General features: G+C 38.1%; 1 protein-coding gene across 2 annotated transcripts; it reads right to left on the minus strand.

Annotated features, from left to right (window-relative positions):
- Nucleotides 1-2,050: 2,050 nt before the first annotated feature.
- LOC127660452 (tRNA (adenine(58)-N(1))-methyltransferase catalytic subunit TRMT61A-like) lies at nucleotides 2,051-14,536 on the minus strand. 2 transcript variants are annotated; one of them, XM_052150692.1, is made up of 4 exons: nucleotides 14,438-14,536; nucleotides 12,000-12,397; nucleotides 7,409-7,675; nucleotides 2,051-2,686 (listed from the first exon to the last, which is right to left on the minus strand). In XM_052150692.1, exons 2-4 carry the CDS (start codon nucleotides 12,328-12,330, stop codon nucleotides 2,367-2,369), a joined length of 918 nt encoding a protein of 305 aa, XP_052006652.1. In that variant the 5' UTR covers nucleotides 12,331-12,397; nucleotides 14,438-14,536; the 3' UTR covers nucleotides 2,051-2,366. The 2 variants fall into 2 exon arrangements, with proteins under 2 accessions (XP_052006652.1, XP_052006653.1); XM_052150693.1 differs by having other exon boundaries at nucleotides 12,000-12,393; nucleotides 14,438-14,502.
- Between the last annotated feature and the right edge of the window lie 380 nt (nucleotides 14,537-14,916).

Here is a 14,916-nt window from a genome sequence, read left to right on the forward strand (position 1 = left end):
TGATAATTTCTGCTATATTTACTTGACCACAAAATAGTTTTTTCCTTTTTCTTCCAGTGAGGGATTGCCGTGTTTTCCTCTTTGCTTCTCACAGTATCCAGGGTTCCCACACCTTTTGACCAATGAATTTCCATGACTTTTCCAGCCGTTCTTGATTTCTGGATCACTTTTTTAAATTATTATACATTTTAGCGAGATTGCAATTTCTAGCCGCTTAAATATTTCAAGGTTGATCATAAATGTATATTTACTGTAGAATATTACATTACTAAAGACTGACTAATTTCCAAAACTTTTCCAGACCTAAAAAAAAAAAAAAAATATATATATATATATATATTCACTGATATTTCACAATGTGGACCCTGTTTATCTCAGAGAACTGTCACCGTGGAATATGAACCTCACGTCTTGCTGAGAAGCAGATTCAAGTGTGAGGATTTAAAGAGGTTTGAGCTGCTATTGCAGGGACCTGTGCTCTCCTTTAAGGCCTGAGGGTGACATCAACCTCCATGTTCTCATTCTTCACTGTATACTGTTATTTTAATAGGAAACAGATGGCTAAAAAGAACACAGACCAATCCTAGTGTTACATCATCAACTCCCCACCCTCACATATGGATGCAATATATAAACATGCAGATCTTCCCATTAGAGTTCAAGCATTTCGTAATCCACAATACTTTTCAAACTGTAAGAGTGTGGACTACAACTATGTTTGGAAATGCACACTACCATATTAGTGCTGGAGTACATACTATGTAAACTATGTACAGTATGCACATTTTCAGCATGCATGGAAAAGCCATATTTCAATAATGCAATATCATCTGTGCATACTAACGTTTAAAGCATTTGTTGCATAATTTGCTCATTTTCACATACTAATACAAAAATTAAGTAGGCAGTATACATTTTAAACAGCAGAGTATTCTGCCAGTAGTTAGCTAGTATTCCTTTTGAACATAGCTACTGTATGATATCTCTACGTTGTTTCCCAAAATAGAGGACAACGGTTTCAAATATAAACACAATAGAGATGTATCAGAGTGTTGAGAGAATGCTACCTTTTATGGAATGATGGGTTATTAAAGTGAGGTCGGGTGGGGGGATAGAAGAGTAACTCAAAGCCTTTGGTTGCAGATACATTTACCAGATATTGGCACATCTAGTTCTCTTCTTCTTTGATATCTCACATTCCACATACAAGAACGTAACACAAACACAGAACAGCCCGTAACAGCCTTGAATTCAGACCACTTGTGGCAAGACACTGCTGATAGCTTGTACATCAAGTCAATGAGCTTACAATTAAACAAACAAATCTTTACAAAATGTCTTCTGAGGTGAAGACCATTCTGGTTCAGTTGACATGCATCATACTGAGCATTCACTTCTAGCTCATGTTTCATATATCAAAGATTCAGAAAACCCTCTTGGAAAATTGCAGTTTTAAAATTCTTCCCCTTCCTCATTGTCACTACAGCCATATAAATTCAACTGGCATCGTTATTTGTTCCATTTTTTTTTAGCATGTTGCCACAAGCGTTACATTTTTAACTTGTCTTATCAAGTTAAAAATAGTAAAAAATGTAGGTCATGTCCACACTAATCCATTTTTGTTTATAAATGCATTGATTTTGCTACATTTACGCCTCTCGCCCACACTGGAACTGCATTTTTCTACAACAAAAACAAGACTTCGATAATGCTCTCCATACCCACATAATTTGCAAAACGATGTTGTGAAGCTGACAATGGAGGTTTTAAACTTAAACAGATTAGTGAGGGCGAGGCCCCTGTTTTGTTACACGCTCCATCTAGATGCTTTTGAATACAAGAATGTGTCTAAAGTGAATGTTCCCTAAGAAATGCATCCAATCGGGGAAGGTGAATCCAAAGCAGTTATATAGGGCTTCCTTAAGACTAGTGGAGAGTGGTCGACAAGTCGGACAGTCAACCCATAATACTAGTGGATTTTCATATTCTGTAGTTTTGCAAATCCCTAATTAACATCTCCGAAAAACAAGAATACAAACGTTCCCTTTGATTTATTTATTGCAGTAAAATAAAGATTCCCATATATATATATATATATATATATAAAAAACAAAACAAATGAGGAAACTGAACATCAAATATCACTACTCAGAGGTTTTGAGTGGCATTACCAGTTAAGATGTTACTAGTTAATGCCTGTTAGGCTGGTAAAAGATTTTTTATATCTTAGCTTTAATTAAGCTAAACAAAATAGTTTAAATGGTGAGGACTGGTGAAGTCCTAATATTCAAGAAAGGTCAAGCCTGCAGTTCTCATATCTGCTCAAATTCCAATTTGAGCAGCCTGCTTTATCCTCAATTTTGCTTCTAGTCACGTGGTTTGGTAGCAAAGGTAAGGTAACCTGTGTGTCCTGCCATTTCTCTCGGGGGTGTGGCAGTCCGGCAGATCACAGATGCGTTCCCAGCATTTGGGACTTCCTCTTGACCAAGATTAGAAGCCATCTGGGTGATGTCAGTAGATCCCTCCACTGGTCCAAAGTCTGGTATGGGCATAGTTACAGCACGAACATCATGCACCCGCAGCAGAACCTCCAGAGTGCAGATCTCCTCAAAGCCATGGTCCAATAATGCCTCACAAGTCCTCTGAACCTGCTCTATACATGGTGAGAAAGAACATAGACGTCCTCCTAATGACAGAGAGAGAAAAATAAAAGCAAAGAGATAAGCTAAAATAATGCTAGCATATTGCAGACTAGTATCATCCTGTCTCAACTACAAAAAATAAATAAACTAAATGCGATAGAGTTTTGTAGAGTTTTATAGACTAAGTGGAAACATCCCTGAGTAAAACTAAAACTTATGCACTGTTTATAACCATATTATTAACCGTCTTATTGATCCATTAACAAGCTTTCAAAGAGAGGCTCTCAGATTTCATCAACAGTTTCCATGAATCTTCCTGTTGAACGGTCACTATGGCTACTGTTTGCATACATTTAGAATGACAAAATATCAAGAGGATAAGTTTACATTAGGGGCCTTGATTATGGGTGTAGTCTAGTTCTTTACCAGGAATTTGACCATTAAATATGATCAAAATAAAAGCAGCTTTATAGGCACGCATCATTGCTTAACCTCAGGGCTCATTGTCTGTCTTGAATGGTGTAAACATTAAGGTTAGCAATCAATTTCTCCAGGGAGATCATGAAAGGGATTTTTAGTTCCGGCACCCTGCTGTTGTGCTCTATTGTAGCCGACATCAATTGAAACTTGAAAGCTCAAAAAAGCTACCTTGAAAAAGGAACACAAATAACAAATGCATGAGCATTTTCAGTTACTGAGAAAATTACCACATGTGCCCTTGACCTTTAAAGTCATGCATTAGCTGCTACAAACAGTTAATATGATTCTAGTTCATTAGAGATTAGAGTCACACTCCAGAGCAATTACATCGGCTATAGGGCTTTTCACACTGCGGTTAACCCCGGGTTATCGTTTTCTTAAACCCAGCCTCTAAGCATAGTTTACACTTTTTGACTGAGAGGGGGTTAAGCATTGCTTTTACCTGGGGTTATATAAAAACCCTGCTCTGGAGCTGTGTTTGCACCATATTTGTGGGGTATACCCCGAATTGCAGTGCCAAAGGTATAGAGTGAAATGACGTGGCATTAGAATGTTACGGAAAGTTGTTAAGCAACACAGTACCGATTAAATAGTGCTGTTTATGTTCTCATTCTGAAGGAAAACAGGTAAAATGTCAAACAGTGATGTCAAATGAGAAAACGGGCTTCTTGAAGAGACAGTATTCCAATCCTTTTGAGTGTATTTCATGGTATGTATCAGAAGACAAAATACAAAACAGAGCTGATAGGTGACATTTCTACAAAAGAGCAGCTCCATTGACAGGTTGGGTGTCCATTGCAAGATTTATTCATCCAATTATTGTTGTTGACACCGCAAAAATATTAGAACATTAACCCAGGGTTTACAAATGTACAGCGTGAAATATGAAACAAGATAACTTAGGATTTCATTTGCCCAGGGATAAGGATGACCCAAAGTTAAGTATTTAAAGTGTGAAAAGCCCTACTGAAAAACATGGTTCTTCAATGGGATTACTGAAAATAAGCAAAGTGCAAAAAGTGTCAGAGCAGTCAATATGATCATGTTTGCATTGTCTATTAAATGGTCTCAAAGAGAAGAAGGTGGTTAAGAGTTTGAAACAGTGATTTCTCCTGCACTCCTTTGCCAGTTTCCTCCACTAACATGAATTAAGGGAATTTGGCCAAAAGGTGGTATTGCTACAAGAATAGCCACATCAGATCAGAGGAAGAATATAGACAGCAGGGTGCTGTGAGGAGAGAAGTATATTGAGGAAGCAATACTGATGGGTGTGGTTTACTCTCTGGATTTGTCTTTAGATTCAATCCAATCAAATTCACTTAACTCAGCATGACCCCATCCATCACCCTGAGCATGTCACTCATTATAGGTATATGCACTCCGTGATGCAGGTGGCTCAAGTGGCGCTTTCCCACTGCAGGAACTAAAGCCCATTTTACATACTTTTACTCTGAACTATTACGTCATTTTTGCACAAGAGGAACAGCCATTTATAGAGATTTATTTAGCTCCTACTCTGGGGTAGGTACTTTTTGGGAGAAGAGAAACACAAAGAGTGGGCAGCTGCCATGAGTGAAACACAAAGAGTGGGCAGCTGCCATGAGTATTATAAACTTGTAGTTGCAAGCCTGCTCTTCAGAAAACACCAGCGCAGAAGAGGACAGTTTGCACTAATATCTGCTATAGCACCCCTTGCGGCAATGCTAAGAATGCAACACGTACTTCGTTGTGTTATGAATAAATATTTGTCTGACACATTGTGACACCAATACATGAATTAGAGCATGCATAGCTAGAAGTGTCTGCATTCACATTCATGCATAGAGAACGGTTTGGCCTTAAAAATACAAAACACACACTAGTTTTGACGTCCATTTCTAATTAAACTATCTTTTATTGATGTTTCCTCCTTGCAATGCATTGTGGCATTACACTTCTGCACAAGATACATGCAATGTATCTGGGCAAAAGAAGGTATCTTAGTAGTATGTTAGAATTTGATCAAAATGTGTTTGAAATGGCCTTAATTTCGGAAGTGCATCTATGATGTATTAAAATGCTCTATGTAGGAAGCTCTCTAGTTTTTAGAACGGACAAATGAATAAAGACTGAGTCAAAGAACAGAAATAGAATGCAAGAGAGAGACGAGAGACAGAGGGAAGGCTGAAGTTTATGCTTTCATTCATTGACAAATAAGGCATTCCCATGATAACACAGTCATAAAGAGTCCTCAGGTCTCCTGGCATCAAGAGCCTGGGAAAGAATAGAACCTTGTCAATAGCAGGGATTCTCAAAGAGAAAGGATAAAAAAAAAAAATCTAAACCGTTCAGACATTGAGATTGCTAAATCATGCTAGAGTCAAGTTCTAGAGCTGCAAAATCAATGTTTTGAGAAGGATCTTAGTGGTCAAGGACATTTGTGTTTTAGTTGTTCCAAGCTTTCATGAACAGAAATGTGCTTGGGTTTACTGTACTGGAAACTCCCTAATAAGTAGCCCACAAGACAGTCAATTTTTCCAGAGGCAAACAGACAGAGAGAATCTCACTAATGTGTCTTGGAGCATTACAGAGACTTGCTCACTGTCACACAGCCTGCCCCTTTATGGGCATCATTACTCTGCAGCAAAACCTTCTTGCATGTGTGTGTATATTACAAATCAGTACAAGTCTCCAAGAGGGGGTGAGGCGCTACAGAAATTCCACTCACACAAGACAGCGATCCTCTCTCATCTTATAACTAGGGCTGTCAATCGATAAAACATTTTAATCGAATTAATTACATGGTGTCCCGATTAATGAATCGCGATTACAGTTTGCAAGTGCAAATGGGGACAAAGATCTTACTTTTTGGAAAAATTTCCTCCGGTCTGTTGAAAGAAAAATGTAACTGTTTGGCCATAATGACCATTGTTATGTTTGGAGGAAAAGGGTGAGATTTGCAAGCCAAACAACATCCCAACCATGAAGCATGGGGGTGGCAGCATCATGTTGTGGGGGTGCTTTGCTGCAGGAGGGACTGGTGCACTTCACAAAATAGATGACATCATGAGGAAGGAAAATTATGTGGATAAATTGAAGCAACATCTCAAGATATCAGCCAGGAAGTTAAACGTCGGTTGCAAATGGGTCTCCCAAATGGATAATGACCCCAAGCATACCTCCAAAGTTGTGGTAAAATGGCTTAAGGACAAAAAAGTCAAGTATTTGAGTGGCCATCACAAAGCCCTGATCTCAAACTGATACAAAATGTATGGGCAGAAAAAAACTTAAATATTGATCCGTTTCTAACCCACACCTATCATTTCACTTCTGAAGATATGGATTAAACCACTGGAGCCTTATGACTTACTTTTATGCTGCCTTTGAGCTTTTTGGAGCTTAAATGTTTTGGACCCCATTCACTTGCATTCTATGGACCTACAGAGCTGAGACATACTTCTAAAAATCTTCATTTGTGTTCAGCAGAAGAAAGACATACATATCTGGGAGGGCACGATGAGAGTAAATTATGAGAATTGTTATTTTGTGGTGAATTAAGTTAACTGTAAAAAGTTGATTTAAAATGTTGACAAATGCTGCTTCCAACATACCATGGATGCAGGAAAATAACTCGCTCACAATGATCCCTAACCCCTTTTCTGGACTGCTGACCAGAAAAGTGTATGCCTGTCCAGTGGGGCAAAGTGAATAGCAGTTCCTATGGCAACAACTTGTGTGGTCAGGTCACTTCTCAAAAGACAAGTTCTGACATGTTCACACAATGAGACCAAATAATAACTACCCAACAGACTGATCAGAGAGAGAGAGAACACACAAAACAAATTCCCCCACAACAAGCTTTGAAGGTGGTTCAAACTAGATGAAATAAAGCCACTGTCTTCAAGATTTATTGTTATTGGTGACATTATTTTGGCACAAAACCAAGATGTTTTTATGGAGGATAATGGGCCTGTGTCAATGATTCACAAAAGAATCCACAAGAATCCAGATGGTATTACCATCTAAAACAATCACTGTACCATGGTTCCACCACAGTACTTTTTGTAAGGTGGTGTATATTAGTAATCTAAAACCAGTAACATTAAAATGTATGTGCATTTCTGTCAAGGTTTGCATTCATACAAATCAGTGACGAATGTCAAGTGGTTTTCAGTCACAAAATTAGATTTTGAAACATGTTATTTGAAGACATTTTACAACAACTAGTCCAGTCGGAACAACAGAGATTGACATTTATCATTAATATTGCAATGTTGTTCAAGTTATTTCACTCCATGTGCTCTCACCCTTGTGCTTTAAAGCCCTCTTGGCATGTGTGACAGCCTCCCACGGAGAGGGGATGTCTAGAAAGACCGCATCGGCTACATCACTGACACCAAAGCCCTCCTTGCACACATCCTGGTTTCTGACGGTAACCAGGTGAGACACCTTGTGCTCCTTGAACTCCTCGATGGCCTTCTCAGCTCGTTGAGCATGGAACTCCACTGTGTGCAGGTGGCCGGTGGGAGCAATGGTCCGCAGAATAGCGTGAGACAGAGAGCCGCTGCCCGTACCTGAAGACAAACACAATCACACACATGTGACCACAACATAAAAATAAACCGCTGCAAAATCTGTGGAGGTACAACAAGCCTAACCACTATGTAAATAAACTCATAGATTTAATCAATATTATATAATTAATTTCCAGTATTTCCATAAGAGAATAGCAGGAAAAGAATGTTCATGTCATAGTATATTCTGAACAAGTTTATTACCTGTACACAGGAAAATTTCAATAGCTGTGGAGCTTGTAAAAATTTTTTTTAAGAAGTCTTAACCAGAATATGGACCTAATTGAAAAAATATCTGTCTTAATTGTAAATTTACGTAAAAATAGTCAATGATTGTGAAGGCAATCCTCAACAAGACAAAGTAATCACACATCACATTTATATACACATGAAAATTCTGATTAATATCAGAATTTGGTAATATTATGTTTCTTTAATCTATGCACCGGGTAAATTAGTTTACCTGTTTGCAATAACTAGTTTGCCTGTATTAAACGAAATTCTGGGTCATGTAAACACATTTTCAGAATATTCACTGTAACAGAATATTCACTTAAATCTGCACATGCCTTAACAAAAGTAATTATGAATAATATATGACATTGGGAGAAGTCAAGCGATCAAATTGATACACTGAAGCAATGAGACAATTTTTTTCCAAACATTAAAAGAACTAAATCAATAATTTCACATTACCTATATTTTGCAGTTGATTGCACTGTAAAATTTTTACGTTTATTTTTAAAACATTGATGACCACGTACAATGCATCCAGAAAGTATTCACAGTGCTTCACTTTTTCCACCTTTTGTTATGTTACAGCCTTATTCCAAAATGGATTAAATTCATTATTTTCCTCAAAATTCTACAAACAATACCCCATAATGAAAAAAATATATAAAAAGATTAAAATCACATGTACATAAGTATTCACAGCCTTTGCCATGACACTCAAAATTGAGCTCAGGTGCATCCAGGTGTTTCCACTGATCATCCTTGAGATGTTTCTACAACTTATGGTAAATTCAGTTGATTGGACATGATTTGGAAAGGCTCACACCTGTCTATATAAGGTCCCACAGTTAACAGTGCATGTCAGAGCACAAACCGAGCCATGAAGTCCAAGGAATTGTCTGTAGACCTCCGAGACAGGATTGTATCGAGGCACTGATCTGGGGAAGGGTACAGAAAAATTTCTGCAGCATTGAAGGTCCCAAGGAGCACAGTGGCCTCCATCATCCGTAAATGGAAGAAGTTTAGAACCACAGACCAATCAGGCCTGTATGGTAGAGTGGCCAGACGGAAGCTACTCCTCAGTAAAAGGCACATGACAGCCCGCCTAGAGTTTGCCAAAAGGCACCTGAAGGACTCTCAGACCATGAGAAACAAAATTCTCTGGTCTGATGAAACAAAGATTGAACTCTTTGGCCTGAATGGCAAGCGTCGTGTCTGGAGAAAACCAGGCTCATCACCTGGCCAATACCATCCCTACAGTGAAGCATGGTATGGCAGCATCATGCTGTGGGGATGTTTTTCAGTGGCAGGAACTGGGAGACTAGTCAGGATCGAGGGAAAGATGAATGCAGCAATGTACAGAGACATCCTTGATGAAAACCTGCTCCAGAGCGCTCTGAACTTCAGAATGGGGCGAAGGTTCATCTTCCAACAGGACAATGACCCTAAGCACACAAACAAGAAATCAAAGGAGTGGCTAAGGGACAACTCTGTGAATGTCCTTGAGTGGCCCAACCAGAGCCCATACTTGAACCTGATTGAATATCTCTGGAGAGATCTGAAAATGTCTGTGCCATCCAACCTGATGGAGCTTGAGAGGTCCTGCAAAGAAGAAAGTTGCAAAAAGACTTGAGGCTGTAATTGGTGCCAAAGGTGCTTCAACAAAGTATTGAGCAAAGGCTGTGAATACGAATGTACATGTGATTTTTTTGTTTTTAATAAATTTGCAAAGATTTCAAACAAATTTCTTTCACATTGTCATTATGGGGTATTTTTTGTTGAATTTTGAGGAAAATAATGAATTTAATCCATTGTGGAATAAGGCTGTAACAAAACAAAATGTGGAAAAATAAGCGCTGTGAATAATTTCTGGAAACACTGTATACAGGGATATTCCAATAGCTGTGGAACATGTAGCCTAAATTGTTTGGATATGAAGGTTTAACCAGAATATAAACCGTAATCAGAAATTTATGTGCATGTAAACATTATCACAGACTTGAATAAAACAATAACGTGTGCATGAACACTGTGATCGCTGTGCGTGTATGTGAACACGTGGTAATGTTAATGGCCTCTCTTCCTCTTCAGGGCTCATTAGTATGCCTTTTGTTCTCATGGCTACAATAGGGTCAATGTTTGCTCTACACTGCATTCAGATAGAACTGGGTGACTGACGTAAGAACCAGAGGCTCACAAAGGGAAAGAGAGAACACGTGATTTTGAAAAGGAATAATCAAAAATTCAAAAGAATATCTTATGGTATCCTTGAGTTATGAAAACACACATCTACTGTACGGTAATACTGCTCATGCGCCAATGCTGTGTCATAGTCACAATCTCCTGACTACTACATTGATATCTAATAGTTAAAAGAATATTTCACCCACAAAATATAATCATCAATATTTACTCATTCCATTAAAAACCTGTATGACTTTCTTCAGTGTAACACAAAAGGAGATGTTAGGCAAAATGTTATGTAATGAAATCTGTCTAACATATTTCTTTAGCAGAATGCAAAAGGAAAGAGTAATTGTCCAGTTTGAAACAACATGAGGGTGCTAAATAATACAGTTTTATGTACACACACAGTTTATCACATCCAGCTCAATGAGTTTAGAGGGCACAGATGACAGAGCAGTATTCTTTATGTGTGCACAGTTCACTCAATAGCCATTTAATGGATTCTTTGAGAACACAAGAGGCCCAACACTTTGAAGGAGCCAAACTGAAAAGAGTCTTGGTCTCTATCAAGATGTCTTTGCCTAGCCTAGTTTGAGCACCATGACACAACCAACCTAAAACTATGATAATCCTTGATAAGCACAGAATTTTAATGCAGCTCCTTGACTTTCAGCAAAACAAAAACACAAGTACAAAGTTATGTGGCCTGTATTTAGTGATGTGTATGTGTGACACTATTCTCCATTTAAAACTTTTTTAAAAAGGATTTTGCCAATTCTTTAATTAAAAATATCCTCACCTAAAAATTATAATTCTCTCATCATTTATTCCCCCCTCATTTTGCCTTAAACTACATGACTCATTCTCTCCTTTTACATAAATAGTTATAACTCTTGAGTGGTGGCGGCGTAGTGGGCTAAAGTCACTAAAATGTTAAGCAGAAGGTTGTCGGTACGAACCCCACAGCCACCACCATTGTGTCCTTGAGCAAGGCACTTAACTCCAGGTTGCTCCGGGGGGATTGTCCCTGTAATAAGGGCTTGCTTTGGATAAAAGCGTCCGCCAAATGCATAAATGTAAATGTGAAAGGAATTTGATATTTTCAACAAATATGGGACACTTATGAACGGGGTCAATCTGAAGACACATGAAAAATGTCGCCTTGCCCTATTGTTTGCGCTATAACATTGACAAACCTAATATTGCTTAAACTATGGAACTGTTAGTCTTATCGACTTGAAATTTTGCATGCAGTGTCTTTGTCCAAGGTGCCATCAAGATCTATGATCTTCGACCAATCATCTTTCAGCAGCTGTTAAAAACGGTTAACAAAGTCCGATCTACTTGACCCAAGAGGTCTGTGATAAAAAGGTTTGCCACCGGGAGGCGTATCACATTTGACATGCATGTAAACGGTTGCATATTCTGCTGTTTCACACAGACACATTATTACTATATATAAAATAGATCTCCTCATTCTGAACAATATTGACCCAAGTTAAAAAATTTAAAGGCAATGCTACCAAATACTAACAAAGTGTATGTAAACTTCTGACCCACTGGGAATGTGATGAAAGGAATAATAGCTGATATAATTAATTCTCTCTACTATTATTCTGACATTTCACATTCTTAAAATAAAGTAGTGATCCTAACTGACCTAAGACAGGGAATGTTTTCTATGATTAAACGTCATTCATTGTGAAAAAACTGAGTTTAAATGTATTTGGCTAAGGTGTATACAAACTTCTGACTTCAACTGTGTATTTTAGCTTAAAATGTTTTTCTTACCAGCCCAGCCTCTGGGCACAAGCAGCATTAAAGAATTCTAGAATATCATGGCCTAACCAAAGACCCCTAATCAAATTCATAGCTCAAGTAAGGCTCAAATGCTCATTCTTACCCGACTCACAGACGACAGAGCCTGGTTTGAGCTCCAGCATCAGTGTGATGTTGGCAATGTCTGTAGTGTAGAGGATCTGTGTTCGGTGGGGGAGGTTTACTGTCCACAGCTCTGGTGTAGGGTGCAGCACATAAACCCAACCACCTTTACTGCAAGTCACTTTGGAACCAAACCGTTGTCCAATCAGATCACTGGAGTGGCGAATGACCCCATAGCGGGTCTGTGTCTGAGCCCCAGACTGAACTTTAATAGGCATCATGGACTCATGACCCAGGAATATAATGACAACATCCCCTTCTTGGATGAACTCGGAGTATTCCACAAAACTCATGAGGTAAAATTGGGTGCCAACTTCAATGAAGAGTGCAGTCTTGGAAGTCTAAGTTACGCTGGTCTGCCTTAAATAAAAACAGATAAACACATTTTCAAAAGACAAGACAAAATATAGCCTACCGCTTCAACCAAACATGAATGATTGAATGAAATTTGATTTCAGAGGCTTGATATGGAGTTAACATGAAAATAAGGAGCATTTCAAACTCTTCAGAAACCAATGAAGACAGACAGCACATTAGAGGTTAAGTCATTCACTAAATAGAGGGCAAGGGATCATCCTATAGATTTCCTATAAAGCCAAGTGCATTCCCTCCATATGCTTGTGGAAGGCTACCCAAAACATTTGACCCAAGTTAAACAAATTAAAGGCAATGCTACCAAATAGTATGTAAACTTCTGACCCACTGGGAATGTGATGAAAGAAATACAAGCTGCAATAAATCATTCTCTCTATTGTTATTCTGATATTTCACATTCTTAAAATAAAGTAGTGATTCTAACTGACTTAAGACAGGGAAAGTTTTTTATGATTAAATGCCAGGAATTGTGAAAAACTGAGTTTAAATGTATTTGGCTAAGGCATATGTAAACTTCTGACTTGTCACAAATGGAAATGGGTATGGAAAACACACACAGCAGTCATGTTCGGGTCTCAGGAATTTAAAGTTGTTGTTTTATTAGACAAAAATGCACTTCCACACAGTACATCAAAGGAGAGTAATGTTATTTGTGTAACTTTTCCTTAAAGTAATTTTAATTATTATTTTCTCCCCAATTTGGAATGCCCCATTCCCAATGCGTCTTCCTGGTGGTGTAGTGACTGGCCTCAATCCAGGTGGCGAAGGATGAATCCAAGTTGCCTCCGCATCTGAGAACATCAATCCACGCATCTTATCACATGGCTTGAGCGTATTACCGTAGAGCTGTAGCACATGTGGAGGCCCACGCTATTCTCTGCAGCATCCACGCACCCCACCAAGGGCAAAAACCACACATTATAGCGACCACGAGGAGGTTACCCCATGTGACTCTATCCTCCCTAGCAACCGGGCCAATTTGGTTGCTTAGAAGACCTGGTTGGAGTCAATCAGCATGCTCAAGGGGTGGTAGTCAGCATCAATACTTGCTGAGCTACCCAGGCCCCCTTTCCTGAAGGTAATTCAAATTTCCACCACACATTTAAAAATGGTATATAATTTTTTGTACACACACACACACACACACACAAAACGTGGATATTATTATTATAACATTTTAGGTATAATTTTTTTTTTTAAATCATTCAAATAATTAAATTATTGTTTTTCATCATTAAAAACCTAAAATGTAAAAAAAAAAAATTAAATGTCCATGTTTTTGGTCAGCTACCCAAAATATGCACGAGCACTGAGCGAGTACCGCCACATTAAAATTGCTTCCATCCGTTAATTTTAAACGGCAACATAAAGACTTGCGCTTGACTTCAGTCCTGAGACAACTCCACAAAACCAAGACAAATGGACGAGTTGTGAGTTAATCTGTTACTTAGACATTTTTTCATATATGCGAGTGAGAACATTTGTCAATATTTCATAATTACTTAATGTATAAGAGTCAGAAAACTCACGGTCTTTAATACCGAGGCCAAAGAAAATGGATCGGCTAAATGCACTAAAATAGATTGCCAATTAATTACCCCTAATATTTCCTATTTAAATTATTATTCTTTAAAACCTATAACCTGGTCAGAACAGACTAGTCAGTGAACCTTTAGCGTATTTTTATTTTTTTACCTCACAATTTCAAATGTCTCAGAGTCAGTTTGATGTTGCTGTACTACTTATATAACAAATTATAAAATAATTTGGTTAAATTGAGGTTCAGTGTAATTCTCAAAGTCATTACACTAATGATAACTATTGTAGCTTGCTAGAAAGCGAACGAGACATCATTATTGACCCAGTCTGTTCTCTGCACGAGTCAACAACTGGAGAAGAGTAAAGGATATGAAATAACTTTAACAGTAGTTAAAGAGACTAACGCATGTATCGCTAAAAGCAAAACAATGAAAACTCATGACTTATCATTAATCCCGTCAAGAACGACAAATGACTTAAACTGACCGTTTTCTGCTCCAGTTTGATTAGAAATCAGAAAGGCAGTGCAGCACGTGTGTAACCAGCAGCTAGATAAACCGCGTGTTCTCCGAGAGCAAGTCTTGTAAGTCATGTAAATCGACCTCAGTGCTGCTCAAAGTACTGCTCTTGATTTACAGATCGCATCTCCTTTTGACGCAGTAAAATGACGTAAGAGTATTTTAAAAGGACAGTAACTTGTGCGTAAACCTCACGATGTACATGAAAATTTTAGATGTGGTTTAGATTTAACGGGATGTAATAAATTGTATGGGTGAGAAGAATAAATAATTCACTGAACGTGTTAAATTAATACCGTCGTCATCATTTAAACTTGCTTTTAATAACTTGAACAGTGAACTAGAAATGTTGCCTACAGTTCTGGAAATGTTCTATTGGAAAAAAAACTTGAAAGTAATTGTGGAGCAGTCAAAGCTACAACTTGAACAAAAAAGTTCTACCAGTCG

Source organism: Xyrauchen texanus, chromosome 20 (assembly GCF_025860055.1).
Source record: "Xyrauchen texanus isolate HMW12.3.18 chromosome 20, RBS_HiC_50CHRs, whole genome shotgun sequence".
In the NCBI taxonomy this organism is placed as follows: Eukaryota; Metazoa; Chordata; class Actinopteri; order Cypriniformes; family Catostomidae; genus Xyrauchen; species Xyrauchen texanus.

Coding starts and splice junctions, on each gene's coding strand:
- LOC127660452 (XM_052150692.1), bottom strand. CDS start 12,330: ATGAGTTTTGTGGAATACTCCGAGTTCATCCAAGAAGGGGATGTTGTC. Junction 7,676..11,999: donor CTCTGTCGTCTGTGAGTCGG/GTAAGAATGAGC, acceptor GTTTGTCTTCAG/GTACGGGCAGCGGCTCTCTG. Junction 2,687..7,408: donor GAGGGCTTTAAAGCACAAGG/GTGAGAGCACAT, acceptor CTCTGTCATTAG/GAGGACGTCTATGTTCTTTC.